General features: G+C 42.0%; 1 protein-coding gene and 2 long non-coding RNA genes across 3 annotated transcripts in view; all 3 read right to left on the reverse strand.

The window, feature by feature from the left end:
* LOC146961169 (uncharacterized) overlaps positions 1-25,408 on the reverse strand; it is a 125,340-nt gene that overhangs the window by 39,390 nt on the left and 60,542 nt on the right. The window lies entirely within an intron of this gene.
* Positions 1,269-2,125, reverse strand: LOC146961170 (uncharacterized). The gene is made up of 3 exons (XR_015035189.1): positions 1,926-2,125; positions 1,775-1,840; positions 1,269-1,692 (listed from the first exon to the last, which is right to left on the reverse strand). It is a non-coding gene; the product is annotated as an uncharacterized LOC146961170 (long non-coding RNA).
* LOC146961171 (uncharacterized) lies at positions 6,139-8,101 on the reverse strand. Its single transcript, XM_085771619.1, has 6 exons — positions 7,920-8,101; positions 7,473-7,808; positions 7,137-7,391; positions 6,633-6,919; positions 6,409-6,474; positions 6,139-6,323 (listed from the first exon to the last, which is right to left on the reverse strand). The coding sequence occupies exons 1-6, from the start codon at positions 7,963-7,965 to the stop codon at positions 6,207-6,209; spliced, it is 1,107 nt and encodes a 368-aa protein (XP_085627745.1). The 5' UTR covers positions 7,966-8,101; the 3' UTR covers positions 6,139-6,206.

A 25,408-nucleotide genomic window follows, 5' to 3' on the forward strand; every position in this document is an offset into this window, starting at 1 on the left:
TAACAATAACAGGTTTACTGTTAACTGATTAATGAGCATTTGTCATATCGTGGTTTTTAATTCACCACAGTTGCTCAAAATAGAAGTCGAGTTAAGTTTTCAACACATACTTGATGAAAATGTGGTTGTATCGTATTTATTTATTTATTTATTTTACAATAACAACATGAGGTCCGCATCGCTGCATTAGTATGCTTTATTAATCATTTGACACAGCAGCACTCATTCCTGTCTGTTCTACGCTGGTTCAAATGTGCGTACACCTTGTCAGAGCTGGTGTGAGATTTTTCAGATTGATAAATGCTGATCCTTGCGGTAGATTTGTTATACACCCTTATTTTGGTGTACACACGTTTTGATAAATGAAGGCCAGTGAGTCCACAGTCTCCTGATGAATGTGCTCAGCATTTCTGCCACTTGTAAAGGTAGCGATATGTAACTAACATGTGTGTTTACTTTCACCAACCCAGACAGATAAACCAAAAACATGAAAGTTTACTTCCTGTTTACTTATCATTCTGTGTCAGATCAGGCTCTTTGAGCAAATTCTAGCCCTGCCCACTTCCTCCTCCTTTCTGTGGTTAAGCTGAACCTAACCTTAACTGTGATGCTGGTCTCCCAAAAATGCTAGTATGTTGTTGTGATGAGTAATTAACCATGTGTTTTGTGTGGAGGTCAAAGTTCAGAGCAGTGCTGCCTGTACAGACAACTGTGCTGTTGTGATAAAACAAAGTAAGAAGAATAAGTAGTTGAAAAAGAGGAGTTTGTTGCTGTGTTCACTCGAGTCTGATTGTAACAGTTTGGTTTGTGGTTTTGTGATCAACTCAGATGAGGAGAGGCCCCTCATCACAGCTAGCTGACAGAAGAAAAGTTGTTGCTCACGGAGCAACATGTCAAGGACCAACTGCATCAGCTGAGAATGATCAGATATGGCGAGGTGCCGCTGTTTCCAGACTTCTTTGTTCCTCTTTCTGTCTCTGAGCAGCTTTCTGAGAAGTCAGGGGGAAGTGTACAAACATTCAACTTGCATCATGTTTGACTTCAATAAGAAGTGCACAGTGTCTTCCTCTATTAGTTATGATGTTCATGTATAAAGTCTTTCCTCCTCATGAAAAACTTTATACATGAAATTATGAAAAAAAACACACACACAATGCACAGAGTCTGGGTTATAAAGTCAACATTGTCAACATTTGTGGCCTTTGAGGTCACTTCCTGCACACTGACATCATCACTTCCTGTCATGACGACATGACTGGGTGTGTCCATCAGCTGGAAACCACAGGGACAAATTAAAACTCAAAAACTGAGACTATAAAGTGGAGAAGGAAAATGAAACTTGACAAAGCTGTGAACAGTAACATTGTGTATTAATATCTGGTGTATGAAGCAGCTGCAGACGTCACTTTTGGAAAATTTACAACAAATCAGAAAAAATGATGGAAGCTCATTTTGCCAAATAATCTTTGAGTTTTGTGAATGTCATTTCTGTTTCAAGAAATGAGCCAAACCAATGAAGAAAAACTGAAGCGAGGAACAGAAACAACAGAATCATCATCACTGAAACATCTGTCGCCTCCTTAGTTTGTTGGCCATGGCGACGAGGTCGCGGGGGCCAGAGGAGGAAGAAGGGGGCGGAGCTCTGACGACGCTGTAGATCACAGTAGTGAACTCATCGTCATGACCTTTGACCTGGAGGACACAGCGCCACACACAGGTCAGACAGTGAAGTGCTGGTTCAGCTGCAGGTCACATGGTGTCAAACTGGACTCACCTGGTCTCTGGTCCTGGTCGTCTTGGTGAAGCTGACGGAGACGTAGGGGACGCCTTCAGGATCGGCCTGAACACAGACGACCACAGAGGGTCAGTGAGGTCAGAGGTCAGAGGTCAACATGTGTCCAGTGTCAGTGAAGAAGTGAACTCACCTGGTTCTGATCCGTCTCAGGTTCCATCTCTGGAATAAAAACAATCAGGTTGAGTTTAATCTCAGTTTGTGGCTCAGACTCGTTTCACCTGTGAATCTTCTCACCTGAAGTTTTCTTCTTCTTCTGTCTGATGAGGAACCAAACGACCACGACCACCAGAAACACTGAGGCCACGCCCACCAACAGGTACCTCCACCACACACCTGAGGACAGGAAGGACAAAGAGTCAGAGAGAGAGAAAGAGAGAGAGAGAGACATTAGGCTCGTTCGAGATGAGCCAGGCGTGCGCAGAATCGATCGCCGGTGACCAGCGCACAATGCATGCCGGTTAGATTTGTGTCCGACTTGATCCCGACTTGCTCTGACGTCATGCACGCGCCTGCAACGATAACCTTACGAGATCAAGGCGGCCGCAGTTTTTAGAGCCAGGTGCCGCAGTTGCTCTCCACCGACTGCAACCGCCTGCAAGCCTCAGGGCATGATGGGAAACGCACCGGATCATAATCTGATTGGCTCTTAGTTAGGACTGCAAACACTACGTGTTGTTGTATGATGCTAGATTATATGAATATCATGTTGTAGGCCTACTGCTTAAAAAAAATATTCACACTGAGTCCAACTTATATCCTGAGACATATATTGGTTATTTATTGGACAATTGCAGTACAGCATAAGAAATGTATACTTTGGTGACTTCCTGTTTGTATTGACGGCGGCTGGAAACTGTCCGACTTGACTGCAGCTTTCTGTCACCGCCCCCTGCTGCTGCCGCCTGCTCTCGCCGACCGTCCAGGCGAGGCGCAGTTCATCTCGAACGAGCCTATTGAGTCATTACCTTGAGCCTTTGTTGACTTCTTGTTGTTTGTCCCCTCTGATGTCCTGTTGGTTGTTGTTGTTGTGTCTCCACCCGAGCAAAGGGAACAAAGATAAAACACATAATGTTTTCTTAATGAGATCAGACTGATGTCAAAGAAAGAACTTTATTTATCATTATTAGTCATAGAATTAATTATGTCTGGATTAAAGAATGAAATGGAAGAACAACATCAGTAATCAATTATCTGTATCACAGTTTTTCTCCATTGGTTTGGCTCATTTCTTGAAATGGGCTCTATGCACAGCTCCGACACTTCCTGAATTTAAGGCAGGTCCTCCATTTCCTGTCTGACATTATTGGACACACTGATTAATCCAGGTGTGTCTGAGTAGTCACAATGGTCAGACACACCTGGATTAATCAGTTTGTCCAATAATGTAAGACAGGAAATGAAGGACCTGCCTTAAATTCAGGAAGTGTCGGAGCTGTGCATAGAGCCCATTACATTCTCAAAACTATCATTTGGCAAAACATTCAGTTCAGCACAACACCATAGCTCACTTGCGAAAGCTCATATGTCTCCCAAAACAGTTCACTTGTGTCAAAATTAAATTCCTATCTCATATTAATAGTCAGTTCCCCCAAAATGCATCGTCCCTTTGGCATTGTGTAAACACTGCATGCCAAAATGTTTAGATGTTTTGTCACTATGGCAGAGTACCATTGAAATATCCCTCATGTCCACCTCTTAGTCTGAGCCCAGTCCTTCATCGACAATGGTTACTGTACTAGTTTCTTTTTGGCGTTATAAAACCTAAAATTTATGTATAAAACACACACTTTTATCACTAGGTGGTAAACTGTTGTAGTAAGGTGAGTAAACCAGGTCAATGGAGCAAACCTCACAGTAACCGTGACAACCGGTTCTTTCTGCAGTCAGGTTGCGTGCACATCCGCCATGTTGGTAAACAAATAATCCCTCTATACTGCCAAGGAAATTGTAACCACTTATTCACACACATAAAGTAACTTACATACACCAGAGTAAAAATAAAATGTATACAGCATAATATACTGTAATATAAACACCAGCCTACATTGCTGTAAATAAATATATGGTATTCATGGTATTATGAAATTTAAAAAAAACACTGACTCTGAATTTCTGTTTCAAGAAATGAGCCAAACCAATGGAGAACAACTGTAACTGAAGCAAAGAGAAAGAGAGATAGAGATAGAGAGAGCTCATAATCTCCTCACCTGTTGATCTCTGATTCTTGAACTCAAACATGTTTCCATGGCGATCTCTCACTTTACAGCTCAGTGATTTAATCTTCTGATTAAATTCAGACATTTTAATCTTGACAGAGTCAGAACAGGGAAGCTGAAACGTCTCCATGTTTTTATCTTCATTATCAAACAGCCACTGAACTGAGTGTCTACAGAGTCCATACTTCCTCACAGAGCAGGTCAAAGTCACCTCATCATCATCATCATCATCATCATCACCGACCTTCTGTTCAGTCACTGATGGAGACAATGAGAGAGAAATGAGCTTCATCACTGTAACAATCAGAATGGGTGAGTTGATTCAATGTACAGTAAATACTCACTGGTGACAACAGACAGAAAAACCACAGCATCTTCACCTTGTTGTCGCCCCTCTCTGAAATGTCTGCAGGTGTACACACCAGCGTCATCTACTGAGACTTTCTCTAAAACCAGAGAACATTTCTCTGCATGAAACTTCCCTTCTTCAAACACTGTTATTGCTGAGCTGCTTCTTGAACCAGTGGAGGTCCAGACAGTACCATCACAGTTCTCCTGATCACCTGTCCTAACATAACAAGGTAAAGTGATATCATCTCCCTCTCTGACAGTGACATATGAACGGATTAGTTCAACTGCTTCAGCTGAGAAAAGAGACAAACAGTGAGTTAGAAGACGACTTCCTCTGAGGATCATTTTACATCAAGACAAATCCACTCATTTACTGGTCGTGTTTCTTTAATGTGAGTTTTTACCTGTGAAGTGAAGCAGCAGGAAAATCCACCTGAGCTCAGCCGTCATGTTTCTGTCTCTGTCTCACTCGCTGTCAAAGTGTGAGAAGTCGTTTAGTGTGAGATCAACTCAGCTTCTACTTCCTGTGATAAGAGACGTGTCACTTCTTGGTAGTGACTTCAGTCCAGATCAAAGTTGTTGCTGAATGTGCTCAGCATTTCAGCCACTTGTACTCAAAGGTAGTGATCTTTAACTAGCATGTGTGTTTACTTCCACTAACCCAGACAGATGGATCAACCAATAACATGAAAGGTTATTTCCTGCTTCACTCTTATTCCGTGTCAGATCAGGCTCTTTGACCAATTTCTACCCCCGCCCACTTCCTCCTCTCTGTGGTAAAACTCGACCAAACCTCAACTGTGATGCTGGACGTCCCAAAAATGTTGCTGTGTTGTTGTGATGAGTAATTAACCATGTGTTCATTGTGGAGGTCAAAGGTCAGAACAATGTTGCCTATACAGACGACTGTGCTGCTGCGATAAAACAAGAGAAGAAGTAGATGAAAAAGAGGAAGAAGAGGAGTTTGTTGCTGTGTTCACTTGAGTCTGATTGGCCAAGTTTGGTTTGTGGTTTTGTCATCAACTCAGCTCAGTGTGACTCAACAACGTGGCAAAGGAGGAGAGGCCCCTCATCACACACACACACACACACACACACACACACACACATGACTTGCATCATGTTTAACTCCAATAATAAGTGTATAGTGTGTTCCTCTATCGGTGAAAATGTTAATGTATTAACTCTTTTCTCCTCAGGAAAACTTTTATACATGAAAGTCATCGCTTTGTCAACACGTCCTACACACCGACATCGTCACTTCCTGTGATGACGTGACCTGAGGACTTTGTGTGTCTCCTCTGAGACACCGTACACCAGCTGGAAACCACAGGGACGTATTATAACTCAACAACTGCGACTATAGCAAAAAAAAAGAACCTTTAAAAAACCAATGAAACTTGACACAAGCTGTGAACAGTAACATTGTGTATTAATATCTGATGTGGGAAGTAGCTGCAGACGTCACTTTGTGAAAATTTACAACAAATCACAGAAAATGATGGAAGCTCATTTCAAACAATGTGAAGAAAAGTCAAAAACAACATGAACCACAACATGTGACCAGCAGGAAGCAAAACATCAGTCACTCTCCACCTCTAGAGGGCGTCGTCTCTCTCTGCCTCAGGTCACAAATTAGACCAGACCCAAAGATCCAGCCCAACCTGAACACAGGACAGGACTAGTCCAGACTGGTCTGGTCAGGTTCGGTTCAATCTGGTCCGATTTGGTCCGGTCTAAGTGATAAACTACGTTTCTAATTTGCTGCTTTAATATTTTCTAACAGTTTTAATAAACTGAAGCGAAGAGCAGAAACAACAGAATCATCATCACTGAACCATCCGTCACTTCTTTGGTTCTTTGACGGTGGCGTAGAGGTCACGGGGGTCAGAGGAGGAGGAAGAGGGCGGAGCTCTGACGGTGCTGTAGGTCACAGTATCATCATCATCATCATGACCTTTGACCTGGAGGACACAGCGCCACACACAGGTCAGACAGTGAAGTGCTGGTTCAGCTGCAGGTCACATGGTGTCAAACTGGACTCACCTGGTCTCTGGTCCTGGTTGTCTTGGTGAAGCTGACGGAGACGTAGGCGACGTCTTCAGGATCGGCCTGAACACAGACGACCACACAGGGTCAGTGAGGTCAGAGGTCAGAGGTCAACATGTGTCCAGTGTCAGTGAAGGCCACACATATGTTGTTGATGGTGTTGTTGTTGGTTGTTGTGGTGGTGGTGGTGGTGGTGGTGGTGCTGGTGCTGGTGCTGGTACTGGTTCTTGTGGTCGTCGTAGTTTTTGTTTTCGTGGTGGTTGTGGTTGTCGTGGTTGTTCTAGTTGTGGTGGTTGTGGTCGACGTAGTTGTGATAGTCCTGGTGTTTGTGGTAGGTGTGGTTGTCGTAGTTGTGGTTGTGATAGTTGTGGTGATTGTGATAGTCGTCGTTGTGATTGTCGTGGTTGTTGTGGTGGTCGTAGTTGTGATAGTCCTGGTGTTTGTGGTAGTCGCGGTGGTGGTCGTGGTGGTGCTCGTCGTGGTGCTCGTGGTCGTGGTGTGTCTCCACCTGAACGAAGTGGACAAAAATAAAACAGGTCATGTCCTTCATGAGATCCGACTGATGTAAACGAGAACTACTACAACTACTCGTCGTAGTAGGATATGTCTGGATTAAAGAATGAAATGGGAGGATAAAACCAAAAATCAATTATCTGTTTTAACTGAAGTAAATGACTCCACCCACCCAGAGAGAGAGAGAGAGAGAGAGCTCATAATCTCCTCACCTGTTGATCTCTGAGTCTTGAACATGAACTGCTCCACTCTGTCTCCATCTCTCACTTTGCACCTCAGTGATTTCTTCTTCTGATTGAATCCAGAAGTTTTAATCTTGACAGAGTCAGAACAGGAAAACCGAGACATCCCCATGTTTTTATCTTCATCATCAAACAGCCACTGAACTGAGTGTTCACACCGTCGTCCATACGACCTCACAGAGCAGGTCAACGTCACCTCATCACCACCGACCTTCTGTTCAGTCACTGATGGAGACAATGAGAGAGAAATGAGCTTCATCACTGTAATAATCAGAATGAGTGAGATGATTCAGTGTAAATACTCACTGGTGACGACAGACAGAAGGACCACAGCATCTTCAACTTGTTGTCGTCCCTCTCTGAACTGTCTGCAGGTGTACTGACCAGCATCATCTACTGAGACCTTCTCTATAACCAGAGAACATTTCTCTGTGACTCTCAGTCTGTCTGACTTAGATCTGACGTCCGCAGCAAACTTCCCACGTTCAAACACTGTTACTACTGAGCTGTTTCCTGAAGCTCTGTGGAACCAGACAGTATCATCACATCTCCTCTGATCACCTGTCCCAACATAACAAGGTAAAGTGACAACATCTCCGTCTCTGACAGTGACATATGGAACGTTTTGTTCAACTGCTGCAGCTGAGAAAAGAGACAAACAGTGAGTTAGAAGACGACTTCCTGTGAGGATCATTTTACATCAAGACAAATCCACTCATTTACTGGTCGTGTTTCTTTAATGTGAGTTTTTACCTGTGAAGTGAAGCAGCAGGAAAATCCACCTGAGCTCAGCCGTCATGTTTCTGTCTCTGTCTCACTCGCTGTCAAAGTGTGAGAACTCGTTGAGTGTGAAATCAACTCAGCCTCCACTTCCTGTGGAGAGAGGTGTACCACTTCCTCTTAGTGCCCTCAGAGCGCCATTTTTCTGTTGTTTACTTATCGTTAAAACATGATAAACTTTAAGTCACTTAATGATAAAATTATGAAGTTATTGATAAATGTGCTCAGCATTTCAGCCACTTGTACTCAAAGGTAGTGATATGTTACTAGCATGTGTTTTTACTTCCACTAACCCAGACAGATGGATCAACCAGTAACATGAAAGGTTACTTCCTGCTTCACTCTTATTCCGTGTCAGATCAGGCTCTTTGACCAAACTCTAGCCCCGCCCACTTCCTCCTCTCTGTGGTTAAACTGAACCAAACCTTAACTGTGGTAAGTAATTACCCATGTGTTAAGTGTGGAGCAAAAAAACTACTTTATTTATAAAAACCAATGAAACTTGACAAAGCTGTGAACAGTTACATTGTGTATTAATATCTGATGTATGAAGCAGCTGCAGACGTCACTTTGGGAAAATTTACAACAAATCAGAGAAAATGATGGAAGCTCATTTCAAACAATGTGATGAAAAGTCACAACAATGAGACAGGAAGTGGACAGCTCCTGCTCTGTGTCTGCATGAGGACAACTCAACCTGAGCAGTTTGTAGCTTTAAGGTTTTCATTGTTCTGAGACACAAACTCTTTATGTTGAAAACGTTTCTCATTAAAATGACTTTCAGATTCTTCAGTCACATCGACACTAATGAGCCTCCATACTGAACAACATGAACCACAACATGCAGAACACATTAAGAAAAATCTTCATCACTTACTCTCCACAGTCCAGTCCAGTCCGATCTGGTCCAGTAGAGTCCAATTCAGTCCATTGTATTCTAGTCCGGTCCAGTTCAATACAGTCCAGTTCTGTCGGGTCTGGTCTGGTCCAGTCCAGTCCAGTCCAGTCCAGTTTAGTCCAGTCCGGTCTCAGTGATAAACTACGTTTCTAATTTGCTGCTTTAATATTTTCTAACAGTTTTACTAAACTGAAGCGAAGAGCAGAAACAACAGGATCATCATCACTGAACCATCCGTCACTTCTTTGGTTTGTTGACGGTGGCGTAGAGGTCGCGGGGGTCAGAGGAGGAGGAAGGGGGCGGAGCTCTGACGGTGCTGTAGGTCACAGCATCATCATCATCATGACCTTTGACCTGGAGGACACAGCGCCACACACAGGTCAGACAGTGAAGTGCTGGTTCAGCTGCAGGTCACATGGTGTCAAACTGGACTCACCTGGTCTCTGGTCCTGGTCGCCTTAGCGAAGCTGACGGAGACGTAGGCGACGTCTTCAGGATCGGCCTGAACACAGACGACCACAGAGGGTCAGTGAGGTCAGAGGTCAGAGGTCAACATGTGTCCAGTGTCAGTGAAGAAGTGAACTCACCTGGTTCTGATCTGTCTCAGGTTCCATCTCTGGAATAAAAACAATCAGGTTGAGTTTAATCTCAGTTTGTGGCTCAGACTTGTTTCACCTGTGAATCTTCTCACCTGAAGTTTTCTTCTTCTTCTGTCTGATGAGGAACCAAACGACCACGACCACCAGAAACACTGAGGCCACGCCCACCAACAGGTACACCCACCACACACCTGAGGACAGGAAGGACAAAGAGTCAGAGACAGAGAGAGAGAGAGAGAGAGACATTGAGTCAATACCTTGAGTGTCTGTTGTTGAATTATTGTTGTTTTTCCCCTCTGATGTCATCATGTTGGTTGTTGTTGTTGGTGGTGGTGGTGGTTTGCCTCCTCCTGAACAAAGTGAAAAAAGATAAAATACGTCATGGGTTTTTCCTGTATGAAAATGAGGTGGTGGTACCTCAACCACCACTTGATGGAGTCTCTGATGAAATACCCTGAGCTCACTATAGAGCAAACCGGCTGCAGTGACCCTGAGTTTGATTCCTCTTCCCAAATCCCTTTGCTGCATTTGAATCCCCCGTCTCACTTTCTCTCCCCCTCCCTGTCTCTCTCTAACGGTCCTTTCAAAATAAATGCATGAAATGCCTGAGAAAAAAAACAACACCAACTTGTGACGAGTGGCACTGAGACATTTAGCGGTGACGGCTGCACCCAAATTCTCTATGCAGGAATAACCCTTACATCATGAGATCAGACTCATGTGAAAGAGGAACTTCCTCATTCATTATTATTATTATTAATCATAATAGAATTAATAATGTCTGAATTAAACAATTAAATTTAGAATTTGAGAAAGAGAGAGAGCTCATCTCCTCACCTGTTGATCTCTGAGTCTTGAACTCAAACAACTTCTCTGTGTTTCCATGGTGATCTCTCACTTTACACCTCAGTGATTTCATGTTCTGATTAAATTCAGACGTTTTAATCTTGACAGATTTATAACAGGAAACCTGAGACGTCTTCATGTTTTCATCTTCATCATCAAACAGCCACTGAACTGACTGTCTACACCCTCTATACGACTTCACAGAGCAGGTCAACATCACCTCATCATCATCATCGACCTTCTGTTCAGTCACTGATGGAGACAATGAGAGAGAAATGAGCTTCATCACTGTAATAATCAGAATGAGTGAGATGATTCAGTGTAAATACTCACTGGTGACAACAGACAGATAAACCACAGCATCTTCACCTTCTTGTCGTCCTAATGAGTCAAACTGTGTGCAGATGTACACACCAGCATCATCTACTGAGACCTTCTCCATAACCAGAGAACATTTATCTGTGACTCTCAGTCTGTCTGACTTAGATCTGACGTCTGCATTAAACTTCCCATATTCAAAAACCTTTACTGCTGAGCTGTTTCCTGAAGCTCTGAAGATCCAGGTCTTATCATCACATCTCCTCTGATCACCTGGCCCAACATAACAAGGTAAAGTGACATCATCTCCGTCTCTGACAGTGACATATGAAACGTTTTCTCCAGCTGCAGCAGCTGAGAAAAGAGAAAAGAGACAAACAGTGAGTCAGAAGACGACTTCTTGTGAGGATCATTTTACATCAAGACAAATCCACTCATTTACTGGTCGTGTTTCTTTAATGTGAGTTTTTACCTGTGAAGTGAAGCAGCAGGAAAATCCACCTGAGCTCAGCCGTCATGTTTCTGTCTCTGTCTCACTCGCTGTCAAAGTGTGAGAACTTGTTTAGTTTGATATCATCTCAGCCTTCACTTCCTGTGATAAGAGTCGTGTCACTTCCTGTTGATGCCATCACGGGTCCTTTCGTTTATTTATAGTTAAAGCGTGAGAAACTTTCAGTAACTTCATGATCATAATGATTTTCACTGAAGGGGGGTGGGGTGTCTCCAATCACCTGCTGTGTCCTTTAATAAAGAGTATTAGTATCACTCTTAGTCGCCATGTTGGATGTGTCGTCCCTCTCATGACTCCAGAGTCTCCTCCCAGTTGGATCTGCATGATGAACCTCCAAAGGAAGGTGTTCAGGTGTCATCAGAACCAGCCTGAACCTCCTCAACTGATCAATGTGCTCAGCATTTCAGCCACTTGGACTCAAAGCTAGTGATCTGTTACTAGCATGTGTGTTTACCTTCACCCACCCAGACAGACGGATCAACCAATGACATTCAAGTTTACTTCCTGTTTCCCTCTTATTCTCTGTCGTCGCTGTGGTTCCTGTACAGACGACTGTGCTGCTGCGATAAGACAAGAGAAGAAGAAGTAGATGAAAAAGAGGAAGAAGAGGAGTTTGTCTCTGTGTTCACTTGAGTCTGATTGGCCCAGTTTGGTTTGTGGTTTTGTCATCAACTCAGCTCAGTGTGACAACAACACAACTTGTATCATGTTTAACTCCAATAAGAAGTGTACAGTGTGTTCCTCTGTCAGTGATGATAGACTTTGAAGACTTTATACATTCAATTTAAAATATAACAAAATGCAGAGTCTCAGTTATAAAGTTGTCTATTTGTCAACACTTTGTTTCCTTTGAGGTCACTTCCTATCCACCGACATCGTCTCTTCCTGTGATGACGCGACCTGAGGACTCAGCGTGACTCAACAACAACACACACACTGGACTTGCATCATGTTTAACTCCAATAAGAAGTGTACAGTGTGTTCCTTTTTGAAGACTTATACTGTATATTAAATTTAACATATAACACAATGCACAGACTCTCATCACTATAGGCTCGTTCGAGATGAACTGCGCCTCGCCTGGACGGTCGGCGAGAGCAGGCGGCAGCAGCAGGGGGCGGTGACAGAAAGCTGCAGTCAAGTCGGACAGTTTCCAGCCGCCGTCAATACAAACAGGAAGTCACCAAAGTATATATTTCTTATGCTGTACTGCAATTGTCCAATAAATAACCAATATATTTCTCAGGATATAAGTTTGATTCAGTGTGAATATTTTTTTAAGCAGTAGGCCTACAACATGATATTCATATAATCTAGCATTATACAACAACACGTAGTGTTTGCAGTCCTAACTAAGAGCCAATCAGCTCATGATCCGGTGCGTTTCCCATCATGCCCTGAGGCTTGCAGGCGGTTGCAGTCGGTGGAGAGCAACTGCGGCGCCTGGCTCTAAAAACTGCGGCCGCCTTGATCTCGTGAGGTTATCGTTGCAGGCGCGTGCATGACGTCAGAGCAAGTCGGGATCAAGTCGGACACAAATCTAACCGGCATGCATTGTGCGCTGGTCACCGGCGATCGATTCTGCGCACGCCTGGCTCATCTCGAACGCACCTTATGTCAACACTTTGTGTTCTTTGATGTCACTTCCTACACACCAACATCGTCACTTCCTGTGATGACTTCCTGAGGACTGTGTGTGTCTCCTCTGAGACACCGTCCACCAGCTGGAAACCACAGAGACGTATTAAAACTCAAAAACTGAGACGATGAAACATGGAGCAAAGAAAAACTACTTTATTAATAAAAAACCAATGAAACTTGACAAAGCTGTGAACAGTAACATAGTGTATTAATATCTGATGTATGAAGCAGCTGCAGACGTCACTTTGGGAAAATTTACAACAAATCAGAGAAAATGATGGAAGCTCATTTCAAACTGTGATGAAAAGTCAAAACAATGAGACAGGAAGTGGACAGCTCCTGCTCTGTGTCTGCATGAGGACAACTCAACCTGAGCAGTTTGTTTGAGTCCAGTCTGGTCTCAGTGATACACTACGTTTCTAATTTGCTGCTTTAATATTTTCTAACGCTTTTAATAAACTGAAGCGAAGAGCAGAAACAACAGGATCATCATCACTGAACCATCCGTCGCCTCTTTACTTTGTTGACCGTGGAGCAGAGGTCGCGGGGGTCAGAGGAGGAGGAAGGGGGCGGAGCTCTGACGGTGCTGTAGATCACAGTAGTGAACTCATCATCATCATCATGACCTTTGACCTGGAGGACACAGCGCCACACACAGGTCAGACAGTGAAGTGCTGGTTCAGCTGCAGGTCACATGGTGTCAAACTGGACTCACCTGGTCTCTGGTCCTGGTCGTCTTAGCGAAGCTGACGGATACGTAGGCGGTGAGGAACCAAACGACCACGACCACCAGAAACACTGAGGCCACGCCCACCAACAGGTACACCCACCACACACCTGAGGACCGGAAGGACAAAGAGTCAGAGAGAGAGACGGAGAGACTCAGTCATTACCTCGAGTGTTTGTTGACTGACTGTTGTTAGTCCCCTCTGATGTCATCATGTTGGTTGTTGTTGTCAGGTAAACAGCCGATGTTGTTGTTGTGTTTCCACCTGAACAAAGTGAACAAACATAAAACACGTCATGTTTCCTTCATCAGATCAGACTGATGTGAAAGAGGAACTTCCTCATTTATTATTATTTTTATTATTATTATTGTTAGTTGTAATATAATTAATTATGCCTAAATTAAAGGGGAACTAAACCCCTCAGTTTTGGATGACGTGTTCTAAGCTTGAAATTCAAAAAATGCCTTGATTATGGGCGGGACTCCAGGAGACACTCTCCGATCCCCCCTCCCCCTTGCGCCCCATTCACACCCGCGAAATCACACAAAAGAGAAAAAAAAGTAATAAACACACATCCACACTTCTGCTAGCGCTAACGAGCTACTCTAACAGCACTAGTAGCGCGGACACTACTAGGAGAGGACGCCAGAGCCGTGACACAGCATCTACAGCTGATCCGCCGGCTCGTTAGCGCCGGCCGCACTAACGATTCCCGTTCAGGCAGCTGTTAGCAGCCGTTAGCCGCAGCAGAGCAGCTAGAGCGCCTAGCAACCGTTAGCGGCAGGCAGCAGCCGGTGCTGATTGGTCGGGGAGCTAGTGGCCGGTGACGAAAGCTGCCTCCAAAACGTCATCTGCCTCCATCTCAGCCAATAGAAAAATTCGATTGTAATAGCCGTGTTTCAACCCATAGAGGGCAGTCACTCTACATTTTTACTACAAAATACACCAAATTGAAATATTTTGACTAAAATGTCAAAAGTTGGACCAGAATCAACTGACAACACTACCTTATACCCAAATATATTTGTTTTCAGCAGAAAAAAGTGGTTTAGGGGTTTAGTTCCTCTTTAAAGAATAGAATGGAAGGGCAAAATCAATAATCAATTATCTGTTTTAATTGAAGCAAATGACTCCACCCACAGAGAGAGAGAGTTCATCATCTCCTCACCTGTTGATCTCTGAGTCTTGAACTGAAACATCTTCTCTGTGTTTCCATGGTGATCTCTCACTTTACACCTCAGTGATTTCTTCTTCTGATTAAATTCAGACGTTTTAATCCTGACAGACTCAGAACAGGAAAACTGAGACATCTCCATGTTTTTATCTTCACCATCAAACAGCCACTGAACCGAGGGATCACACCGTCCATCATACGTCGTCACAGAGCAGGTCAACGTCACCTCATCATCATCATCATCATTATCATCACCGACCTTCTGTTCAGTCACTGATGGAGACAATGAGAGAGAAATGAGCTTCATCACTGTAATAATCAGAACTAGAAAATTTCCTCTCGGGAAATTTTGAATGGGCCGCGGGGCTACTGCCGATTTTGCCATCTCTGTCAACATGGGAATCAAACCCACGATCTTAAGCGCAAGACAGAGCTGATCAGACAGACACATGATCATCTTTCTATAAGCACTGATATGGAGGAGCTGTAATCACATTAGGTTAACTGTGTGTGTGTGTGTGTGTGTGTGTGTGTGTGTGTGTGTGTGTGTGTGTGTGTGTGTGTGTGTGTGTGTGTGTGTGTGTGTAGGTGTGTGACACCAACAAGGTTTAACTTTAAAACCAGATTAAATCATGGTTTAAGTTTAAATTCTGTTGCACGTAAACTGTGTTTTAATCACATGAAGGTGTGTGTGTGTTTGTGTGTGTGTGTGTGTGTGTGTGTGTGTGTGTGTGTGTGTGTGTGTGTGACTGTAATCACATGAAGCTGGCTCTAGAGTCTGTGTGTGTGTGTGTGACTGACTTGACACATAGTTAGTTAGTAGCTGCATCCTGTGTCAGTCTGATTTAGCTGTGTCTGTGTTTATAAACATTTAAACGAGCGCCAGGTGGATTGTTTATGAAGTTAACGAGCTCTGGCCTGAGGATCAAAGAGGTTACCACGGCGATAGGGGCCCCCGCAGGCTGAGACAGACAGAAACGTGGAGAAAAAACAGCCATTTTCTGCCTCTAAACCGGCCTCACAATTAGGCTTAGCATGACAAAACGGTAACTCCTATCAGAACAAAACACAGATCAACGTTGCTCTAAGGACTTACTGAAAATTTCGGTACGATTTGGTGTTTCTACAGTAAATATTTTGGCGACGCTGGCAGTTTTAAAACATCAGGCCGTTCTGCTCCTCTCAGAAAATATTTGTATTGGACTCAATGAGGAGCAGAGACAGACGTGGCCGCACTCAGAGGCTGATTCTGTCAATTCTGTAAGTCTCTCTGATATTTTGAGCACATGACATGAGAGATAACAAGTTTGTCTTACAAATTCTGAAAAAATTATGTGTGTAGAGTGTAAATTGTGGCCGTGCTGACAGTTTATCCAGAAAAAATACAGAATGTTTCTTCACTCTCTCCCACTCTAACCGATGATGTCACGCACTCTGACACGAACATTCCATGCAATACACACCCATTATAAACTCATAATTTCTCCAAAAATGATCATGGTCATTGATCAGGGATTGATCAAAAACTATATGACCTATCAAAACGTGGAGTAATACGACAATACACAAGACTTGTGTCTACTGTTTAAAGTTTAAATGGAGTCTCTAGGTGAAAGTATGCCTGAGCAGTAGACTTTTGTTAAACTCCAATGATTGGTCTTTTTCACTCTTTTTTTTCCGCCCGTCCCATTGACTTACATGCAAAATTTTTGCGCAGTTTTTCGCGACTACGTCGCGAATAATTCGTACACTGTTGAGAAAAGTAATAGCACACCGATCCCGATCAAGACGCACGTTTTGATATATAATATGTCCTGCAACTCTTCGAGTTGCAGGACTAGATGCGAATCGAAAAAGCGTCCGGAAGATGAAAAATAACTAGAAAAAACATTTCCAAGAATGGAAATGGTGTGAATGCTAAAGAAATTGTTGAAACAATGCTAAATGAGCTGAAGAAAGAAAGAAAGAAAGAAAGAAAGAAAGAAAGAAAGAAGAGAGAAAAAAGAAAAGGAAAGAAGGAAAGAAAGAAAATCGGAAGGGTAGATGGAGAAAGAAAGAAAGAAAGAACAAAAGGACAGAAAGAAAGAAAAAGACACAGAGAGAAGGGTAGATAGAGAAAGAAAAAGGTAAGAAAAACAGAATAATAGAAGATAAAGAGAATAGAGAATGAATGAAAGAGACAGAGGGGTAGTAAGAAAGAAGTAAAGAAATTGGGGTGGATAAATGAAAGAGAGATATATACAGAGAGCGGTAGAAAGAAAGAAAGAAAGAAAGAAAGAAAGAAATGGGGTAGAAACAAAGAAAGTGAAAAGGAGTAGAAAGAAAGAAAGAAAGAAAGAAAGAAAGAAAGAAAGAAAGAAAGAAAGAAAGAAAGAAAGAAAGAAAAAGGTTGGAACAAGAGAGAAAAAAGAAAAGGACAGAAGGAAAGAAAGAAAATGGGAAGGGTAGATGGAGGGAGAAAGAAAGAAAGAAAGAAAGAAAGAAAGAAAGAAAGAAAGAAAGAAAGAAAGAAAGAAAGAAAGAAGAAAAAGAGAGAGGGGGATGATAGATAGAACGAAGTAGATGGATGGATGGATGGATGGATGGAGAGGGAAATATAGAAATAAGTTATGTAAAATACAAATGAAGGAGTAAAAGAAGGAAAGAAAGTGAAAAAAGAGACAAAGGGTTTGAAGAGATAGATAGATAGATAGATAGATAGATAGATAGATAGATAGATAGATAGATAGATAGATAGATAGATAGATAGATAGATAGATAGATAGATAGATAGATAGATAGATAGATAGATAGATAGATAGATAGTATAGGAGCCTATAGGAGCCTAAATGCTATTTTTAGTTGATTAGTATTTGGATAATAATTTAAGTTTACATCTAAAAAGAGGTTGTTGTTAATTATGATAAAAATAGGTTATTTACATTATTTACAGGTGAACAGTTAATATTAATAAGTTACTAATTAATTCATTTCACTTAAAAATGTGTGGATGTTTAGAGGTTAAAAATTGCGCATGTAACCTTTAATGCGGATTGATACGTGTGTGCGTGATTCACGTGAAGCAGTCAGTCAGGTCAGTCGTCATGGAGTGGAGCCACACAGTTTTTTTTTTACCTCTGCCTTTACCTCTCTGCCTTTACCTCTGCCTTTACCTCTGCATTTACTCAGCATTTTCTAGATATTTTGCTCTGGCCTTTTTTATTTTCATCATGCTGGATTGTATCTTGCTTTATTTTTGGAGTAAACTATGAAAAGGAACGAAAGAACGTGTGGAGTTTTTTTTGCCTTTGAAGTGGATGTTACGAGGGAGGAGAGCGTCAAGCTCATGGCTTCATTGATTAGGAACCTACAGATAGATAGATAGATAGATTTGACACATGTTAAAAGCTGCATCCTATATCCCAGGCTCCACCTGTAAATAATTGAGAGGCTGATGAATTTGAGCTGAAAACCTGTGTGTGTGTCTGGGTGTGTGAGTCTGACGGTCTCTCTGCCTGCGTGTACATGTGCAGAAAGTAAAACTGTTAAGCGCCACAGAACTCCTCTCTCCCTAATGATCTGATTGATTACACCTGCGTGGCAGCCTGCCCTCAGAAGTTACCATGGCGACTCAACTAACTGCTTACATTATACTGTGTGGAACAGTGTTGTGTTTGTGTGTTTGTCTGTTTGTGTATGCGTGCATGTGTGACTGTGTGTGAGTGTCTGTGTGTGTCTGTCTGTGTGAGTGTGATGCCTGTGTTTGTGCGTGGACATCCTCTGTCAGTCTGGTTTATCATGTGTGTGTGTGGGGCTGTGTTTAAAAACATCTTAACGAGCGGCCAGGCTGCACCTGACCTGTTCTATTAATAGACTTTGATAACGAGCTGGCCACTACAGCTGGACCAACTGCACACAGAGCAGAGCAGAGCAGAGAGATTTGAGCTCTGTGCAGCTTCCCAAAACAGCCCAGAAAAAGAGAACCGTAAATCTCTTATCAGAATGTGGTCATGACTACTGGGCAAGGAGACCTTCCTGAGCACATTGATGTGAATTAAATGTTTGTAGGGCAAAAACTTTTCTTGCCGTCGCAGGGTAGAAAAGGGGGGCATTTCTGCTTTTCTAAAAAAATCAGCTCCTACTTTTATATTGAAGTGGATGAGCCACTGGAGCGGGTCTAGCTGGACAATTAGGCTCACTGAGACAATTCTGTAAGTCTGTCTGCTGTTTTCAGCACATCAGATGAGAGACGACAAGTGTGGCTACAAACTGGTGAGGAAATCATGTGTCTAGAGTTTAATTTGTGGCCGTGCTGGCAATTTATCCAGAAAAAATCCTGAATGTTTTTTCGATCCCTCTCACTCTAATGATGATGTCACTCACTCTAAGCCCTGCTCGTTAAACGCAATACACAACCATTATAAAGTTGGATTTTGTCGAAAATTTTAATGATTTTAAAACAGCCAAATACCTAAAAACTGTTGAAGATATCAATAAGCTGAGTAATATGTGAATAGATTAAAAGTTTGTCTACAGTTTAAAAGTGAAATGGAGTCTGTGGGAGAAAGTATGCTGAAGTTTTAGAGGTTCAAAGTAGTAAGAAGATTTTAAAAGTTTGAAGATGTTTTCAATGCATTCCTATGGGAAAAAAATTGCAGAAAAAGTTAAATATTTTAAAAAGTATAAATAGTTAAAAAGAGAAAAGTAATGCCGATAAAGTTCAAAAAAAGCTGCACGTTTTGATATATGAATTGTTGAAGTCGCACAAAGTATGAAGGACTAGTTAAAGACCGTAAAAAGGAGGAAAGTAGTAAGAATAATAAAAAAAGAGAATAAGATTTGAATAACAATAGTGTGAATGCTTCCGCATTCACACTAACTAGAAAAAGTATTTCCAAGAATGGAAATGGTGTGACTGCTGATAGCAACAGAACGCTGTTGCAGAATTAGCAAATAGTGCAAGCAGTGATCACCATACAAATGTTTGACCAAGGTCGGAATCGAACCCACAACCTCATGGTCATTAGACTTCCACTCTGCCTCTAGGCCACGGTGCACACACAGTTGCAGAGACTGTTGTCTGTTAATGATCTGCACACTGTCAACATCAAGACAGCTTGAGAGTCAAGCTTGAATGACTTAGAATGAAAATTTCTGTGAATTTCAGGCTGAGAGCAGCAGTTTCAACATGAAGCAAGTTATCAGAAGTCAACAGAGGACGACTGGGAAAATAATTCACTATAATTGTTGTTGAGGCAAGATTTGAACCAGCAACCTTCAGGTCTCCAGACCAGCAAGCTAACCACTAGGCTACAGACAGAGACAGTATGTGAGGGGTAAAGAAAACCTTTGATAAGAGGATCACTGGCTTCTGCTTAAAAAAAAAAGTAAGGAATCGAACCCATGACCTCATGATCAAGAAACCTTTACTCTGCCACTTCGCCACAGAGAGCACAGACATAAGCATGTTGCCATTGTAATGTGATGATGTGCTGCAAACGGTGGCAGAAGCAATTAATGCGTCTCTTAACAAACACCTGTAACCAACTGGACTACAGACAGAGTTGTGGAGAACTCTCAGCATTGGGCTGAATGAGAGCAGAGAGCTCCCTGGCTGCATTTAAAAAATATTTTAAATTATTATCTAAGTCTCTTTGCATTTTTGACCAGAATTTTAGCCAGAAGACAAGTGTGGCTACAAAACTGGAGAAAATAATTTGTCTAGAGTTTAATTTGCAGAAAAAGTTAAATATTTTAAAAAGTATAAATAGTTAAAAAGAGAAAAGTAATGCCGATAAAGTTCAAAAGAAGCTGCACGTTTTGATATATGAATTGTTGAAATAGCACAACACCTAACACACTAACCATATGGCCACAGAGAACCTGAGTTACAATGAGCTTTATACTATGAGGAATCAAAGACTGTCCAATGACAGCTGAATAATTGGAATCAAAAGTCAAGCAATGATGTGAAATGACTGAGGCAGGAATCGAACCTATGACCATATGATCACTAAACCTTTACTCTGCCACTCGGCTACAGAGAGCACACTGCTTTCAAGACTGTTGTCATTCATTGTAATGTGATGATGTGCTGCAAACTGGTATGAGTAATCAAGGAGATAACAAACACCTGTAACCAATTGAAGGCGGGGGAGGAGAGCAGAATTCAACATAACATAACAAGAATTCTTCCCTTGGATTCGAACCAGTGACCTTAGGGTTGGCAGGCAGTTACCCTACCCCCTACACTACAGTGGAGTTGTGAAGAAGAGAGGTTGAGACTTTGATGAATGTGAGATTTTTTGTGAAAAAGTTAAATATTTGAAAAAGTATAAATAGTTAAAAAGAGAAAAAGTAATGCCGATAAAGTTCAAAGAAAGCTGCACGTTTTGATATATGAATTGTTGAAATAGCACAAAGTATGAAGGACTAGAAGAAGACCGTAAAAAGGCGGAAGAAAATGGCCAAACAGAAGAACAATAGTGTGACTGCTTCAGCAGTCACACTAACTAGAAAAAGCATTTCCAAGAATGGAAATGGTGTGACTGCTGATAGCAACTGAACGCTGTTGCAGAATTAGCAAATAGTGCAAGCAGTGATCACCATACAAATGTTTGACCAAGGTCGGAATTGAACCCACAACCTCATGGTCATTAGACTTCCACTCTGCCTCTAGGCCACGGTGCACACACAGTTGCAGAGACTGTTGTCTGTTAATTATCTGCACACTGTCAACATCAAGAAAGCTTGAGAGTCAAGCTTGAATGACTTAGAATGAAAATTTCTGTGAATTTCAGGCTGAGAGCAGCAGTTTCAACATGAAGCAAGTTATCAGAAGTCAACAGAGGACGACTGGGAAAATAATTCACTATAACTGTTGTTGAGGCAAGAATTGAACCAGCAACCTTCAGGTCTCCAGACCAGCAAGCTAACCACTAGGCTACAGACAGAGACAGTATGTGAGGGGTAAAGAAAACCTTTGATAAGAGGATCACTGGCTTCTGCTTAAAAAAAAAAGTAAGGAATCGAACCCATGACCTCATGATCAATAAACCTTTACTCTGCCACTTCGCCACAGAGAGCACAGACATAAGCATGTTTCAGACAGAGTTGTGGAGAATTCTCAGCATTGGGCTGAATGAGAGCAGAGAGCTCCCTGGCTGCATTTAAAAAATATTTAAAATTATTATCTAAGTCTCTTTGCATTTTTGACCAGAATTTTAGCCAGAAGACAAGTGTGGCTACAAAACTGGAGAAAATAATTTGTCTAGAGTTTAATTTGCAGAAAAAGTTAAATATTTTAAAAAGTATAAATAGTTAAAAAGAGAAAAGTAACGCCGATAAAGTTCAAAGAAAGCTGCACGTTTTGATATATGAATTGTTGAAATAGCACAACACCTAACACACTAACCATATGGCCACAGAGAACCTGAGTTACAATGAGCTTTATACTATGAGGAATCAAAGACTGTCCAATGACAGCTGAATAATTGGAATCAAAAGTCAAGCAATGATGTGAAATGACTGAGGCAGGAATCGAACCCGTGACCATATGATCACTAAACCTTTACTCTGCCACTCGGCTACAGAGAGCACACTGCTTTTGAGACTGTTGTCATTCATTGTAATGTGATGATGTGCTGCAAACTGGTACGAGTAATCAAGGAGATAACAAACACCTGTAACCAATTGAAGGCGGGGGAGGAGAGCAGAATTCAACATAACATAACAAGAATTCTTCCCTTGGATTCGAACCAGTGACCTTAGGGTTGGCAGACAGCCACCCTAACCCCTACACTACAGAGGAGTTGTCAAGAAGAGAGGTTGAGACTTTGATGAATGTGAGATTTTTCAATGATGCTTAAAACAAAAATAAATTAATATAAATTAGCCACACCAAGTAAGAAGAGGACTTTTTTGTGACCTGTGACTATTTTTTGGTGAATTAAAATGAATTAAAAAGCACTTAACAGCAAGTTACAAAGTTGAGCTCCTTCTCCTGCTGATGTGAAAAAAATGCATTGAGCTTAATGAGAGCAGAGAGCTCCCTGGCTGCATTTAAAAAATATTTTAAATTATTATCTAAGTCTCTTTGCATTTTTGACCAGAATTTTAGCCAGAAGACAAGTGTGGCTACAAAACTGGAGAAAATAATTTGTCTAGAGTTTAATTTGTGGCCATGCTGACAGTTTAGCCAGAAAAACTCTAGAATGTTTTTTTGCCTCTCTCCACTCTGACACCACTCTGGCTCTGCTCGTTAGACGCAATACACACACATTATAAAGCTGAAAAAAATCAGAAAAAGTTAAATATTTGAAAAAGTATAAATAGTTAAAAAGAGAAAAGTAATGCCGATAAAGTTCAAAAGAAGCTGCACGTTTTGATATATGAATTGTTGAAATAGCACAAAGTATGAAGGACTAGAAGAAGACCGTAAAAAGGCGGAAGAAAATGGCCAAACAGAAGAACAATAGTGTGACTGCTTCAGCAGTCACACTAACTAGAAAAAGCATTTCCAAGAATGGAAATGGTGTGACTGCTGATAGCAACTGAACGCTGTTGCAGAATTAGCAAATAGTGCAAGCTGTGATCACCATAGAAATGTTTGACCAAGGTCAGAATCGAACCCACATCCTCATGGTCATTAGACTTCCACTCTGCCTCTAGGCCACAGTGCACACACAGTTGCAGAGACTGTTGTCTGTTAATGATCTGCACACTGTCAACATCAAGAAAGCTTGAGAGTCAAGCTTGAATGACTTAGAATGAAAATGTCTGTGAATTTCAGGCTGAGCACTAACCATATGGCCACAGAGAACCTGAGTTACAATGAGCTTTATACTATGAGGAATCAAAGACTGTCCAATGACAGCTGAATAATTGGAATCAAAAGTCAAGCAATGAAGTGAAAAGACTGAGGCAGGAATCGAACCCATGACCATATGATCACTAAACCTTTACTCTGCCACTCGGCTACAGAGAGCACACTGCTTTCAAAACTGTTGTCATTCATTGTAATGTGATGATGTGCTGCAAACTGGTATGAGTAATCAAGGAGATAACAAACACCTGTAACCAATTGAAGGCGGGGGAGGAGAGCAGAATTCAACATAACATAACAAGAGTTCTTCCCTTGGATTCGAACCAGTGACCTTAGGGTTGGCAAGCAGTTACCCTACCCCCTACACTACAGTGGAGTTGTGGAGAAGAGAGGTTGAGACTTTGATGAATGTGAGATTTTTTGTGAAAAAGTTAAATATTTGAAAAAGTATAAATAGTTAAAAAGAGAAAAGTAATGCCGATAAAGTTCAAAAAAAGCTGCACGTTTTGATATATGAATTGTTGAAATAGCACAAAGTATGAAGGACTAGAAGAAGACCGTAAAAAGGCGGAAGAAAATGGCCAAACAGAAGAACAATAGTGTGACTGCTTCAGCAGTCACACTAATAAGAAAAAATCCACACAATAACAGTAGTGCCCGGGCTTCGCCCGGGCACTGGTCCCTGCAGCTATTTCATAGCTGTTGGGACCAGTGCCCGGTGCGATTGCCCGCGGCCCTAATGAGTGAGATGATTCAGTGTAAATACTCACTGGTGACGACAGACAGATAAACCAGAGCATCTTCATGTTGCCATCCCTCTCTAAACCTTCTGCAGGTGTACTGACCAGCATCACCTACTGAGACCTTCTCTATAACCAGAGAACATTTCTCTGTGACTCTCAGTCTGTCTGACTTAGATCTGACGTCTGCATGAAACTTCCCACATTTAAACACTGTTACTACTGAGCTGCTTCCTGAAGCACCAAAGATCCAGACAGTATCATCACATCTCCTCTGATCACCTGTCCCAACATAACAAGGTAAAGTGACATCATCTCCGTCTCTGACAGTCACATATGAAACGTTTACTCGAGCTGCTGCAGCTGAGCAAAGAGAAAAGAGACAAACAGTGAGTTAGAAGACGACTTCCTGTGAGGATCATTTTACATCAAGACAAATGTTTCTTTAATGTGAGTTTTTACCTGTGAAGTGAAGCAGCAGGAAAATCCACCTGAGCTCAGCCGTCATGTTTCTGTCTCTGTCTCACTCGCTGTCAAAGTGTGAGAACTCGTTTGGTCTGAGATCAACTCAGCCTCCACTTCCTGTGGTGAGAGACGTGTCACCTCCTGTTGGTGCCTTCAGTCCAGGTCCTTTTCGTTTATTTATAGTTAAAGCGTGATAAACTTTCAGTCACTTCATGATTATAATGAATTTCACTGAAGGTGGGTGGGGTGTCTCCAATCACCTGCTGTGTCCTTTAATAAAGAGTATTAGTATCAGTCTTAGTCGCCATGTTGGATGTGTCGTCCCTCTCATGACTCCAGAGTCTCCTCCCAGTTGGATCTGCATGATGAACCTCCAAAGGAAGGTGTTCAGGTGTCATCAGAACCAGCCTGAACCTCCTCAACTGATCAATGTGCTCAGCATTTCAGACACTTGGACTCAAAGCTAGTGATCTGTAACTAGCATGTGTGTTTACCTTCACCCACCCAGACAGACGGATCAACCAATGACATTAAAGTTTACTTCCTGTTTCCCTCTTATTCTCTGTCGTCGCTGTGGTGCCTGTACAGACGACTGTGCTGCTGCGATAAGACAAGAGAAGAAGAAGTAGATGAAAAAGAGGAAGAAGAGGAGTTTGTTGCTGTGTTCACTAGAGTCTGATTGGCCCAGTTTGTGTTTGTGGTTTTGTGATCAACTCAGCGTGACTCAACAACAACACAC

This window comes from Trachurus japonicus, chromosome 24 (assembly GCF_045865225.1).
Source record: "Trachurus japonicus isolate A0001 chromosome 24, Traja_1.0".
Lineage (NCBI taxonomy): Eukaryota > Metazoa > Chordata > Actinopteri > Carangiformes > Carangidae > Trachurus > Trachurus japonicus.